At 32.6% G+C, this 2,149-nt stretch overlaps 1 protein-coding gene across 1 annotated transcript in view; it reads left to right on the top strand.

The window, feature by feature from the left end:
- The window catches only part of LOC106469665 (nicotinamide phosphoribosyltransferase-like), a 30,449-nt gene that overhangs the window by 688 nt on the left and 27,612 nt on the right, over positions 1 to 2,149 (top strand). The window contains exon 3 of the mRNA XM_013930166.2: positions 14 to 91. Within this exon, the coding sequence (XP_013785620.1) occupies positions 38 to 91 (54 nt within the window). The 5' untranslated portion in view covers positions 14 to 37. The remainder of the gene's footprint in view (positions 1 to 13; positions 92 to 2,149) is intronic.

Here is a 2,149-nt window from a genome sequence, read left to right as displayed (position 1 = left end):
AGAAGTGATCGTGGTTAGCAATTCGTTTAATATTAAAATGGCTGGGGAGTATCCGGTGGAAAAAGTGATTCTTGCTACTGACTCTTACAAGGTATGCTATAGTTTTTGTAATGTTGAATTTAAACAAGGACTCTTAAAGCTAGAACAAAAGTGTTTATTATTTTTGAGTTGACATTCTTTATATAAATATGGAGCGATTAAACTTTAAAGACAGCGGGGACAAGCTAGACTGTTAATGTTATTATATATCTTACGCCGTTGAAGTTTCGGTCTAGAATCACTTATAATTAGTATAACTATAAAGTATAAGTTCTAGAGACGTAACTTAGGTGTGAGAATTTAGGGCTGGAGTCGGTTGTTTTTGAACGGATATGTTTTCTCACTTGTCTAAGTACAAGTAGTGCTTTTTGAAAATGTGAAATAGAAAACTAACAAATCAGCGGGTTGCATTTAGCAACACGATGAAATTTAAAATGGGTTTAATTATAAGTTTATATTTTCTGTGTAGCATTCAGTCTGGACACACAATGGGTAAAAACTAAAATGCCTATTCGGTGAGTGTTCCCAATTCGTAGAAAACTTGCACCCAGTTAAGGCACATGTATACTTGCATGTACAGGTTAAAAAGTTGTCTGTGTGGCTCGGCAAGTTGCCTCATGGAATTTCCATGTTTCCTGTGATGAGGTAATTCGATCATTTAGTTGTTGTTGTGTCTTTTACTTAATAATATATCTGTCTATGCTTTATGTGTAAGAGTAACTGTAATACTGTTTTGACATTGAAAGTTTTTCGTTCTGCATGAAGAAAATATCTCTTAACTCTACAACTAGCTTCCTGGTTTGTCAATTCTTCTGAATGATGAGAAAATTTAATTCGTGCAAAATAACACTATTAAAAAGTTGGTGTTGAATTAAGTAATATTGTGTTCTTAATCCTTTCCCAATTCTGAGTTATAGATGACTCATGTAAAGTTGTTTAAAATTGTACTTCACTAACTTAGTCTTAGCTCACATTGTAAAATTTGTTGGTCATACAGTTTATTAATATAAATAGCAACTCAACCACTACTGTGCCTGTCATATCCCAGCTGGCCGGGTATTGGAGAAAAGGCCTTGTCAGCAGTGATACAGTATATATAGTGTGGTTAAAATATTGTTATCCATTCTTTATTTTCACTCATAAGTTCTTAGATATACCTGACATTGGGGAGAAGTTACAATTGCCCCTCCCCCAAAGTTACACCATTGATTGTTTTGGACAGTTTGTAGATTACTGTTGTGTGTTAGCATTAAACTCGTAAGAAAAGTTAGAGAATTGTTGTAATTGCCCTCCTCTACAACTATTTAAATATCAAATTATATACTTAATTGCTATAATTGTTAAAAAAAGTTTAAACTTCATTTCATGGAAATGTCGTGTAATAAAAATTAAAGCTAATAGTGGTACTCTAACAGTATGTAGAAGCAAACTTTCTTAAAGTCATTTATTTATTAGAGTAATAATCACATGAGGTCATTCTTAACTAGTGGATTATTATCCATGCAGAATTTGGCTTATTACTGTAATCAGTTTAATTTTGCCAGATGGTTAGAGAAGTTATTTTTATCTATCCATCTTGACTCTGTCACTCTGACATAACTATAATAAATAGAGTATTGAATAGGTATTGTTGGAATGGTAATTCACCCTATACTTTTCAAACATTTTGGAATGTTTGACTTTTTCAGTTGCAATACAAAAGTATTAGGAACAAAATGGATGGGTTCAGTTGAGATGGAAGCCTGTCAGATAAATGGAATAATTGAAACTTGTTTAGATTTGAAGAACATTGATTAATAAAAGTGTTGTAATGCTCTTTATGCAAGGAATAAACTGCAACTTGTTAGGATTAACAATATAAAACATGGTAATCAAGTGATTGAAATTATATAGGCTACAATCAGGGGTTTCAAGGGTAGAAAGTTTTTAATTGGCAGTTGTTATAGGCTACCTGATCAGACACATGAGATCAATGAGAAATTGCATAAGAATATCAAGGTTCGATGACGAGGAACCCACTTTGAGACTAATAATGGCTGGAGACGGCTTGAATGGGTAATGAAGAAAAACTTTAATATAAGTTTAACATAACCTGATGATGACAAAACCT

This window comes from Limulus polyphemus, unplaced genomic scaffold, assembly GCF_000517525.1.
Source record: "Limulus polyphemus unplaced genomic scaffold, Limulus_polyphemus-2.1.2 Scaffold3603, whole genome shotgun sequence".
In the NCBI taxonomy this organism is placed as follows: Eukaryota; Metazoa; Arthropoda; class Merostomata; order Xiphosura; family Limulidae; genus Limulus; species Limulus polyphemus.
This window is presented reverse-complemented; position numbering and strand designations above follow the sequence as displayed.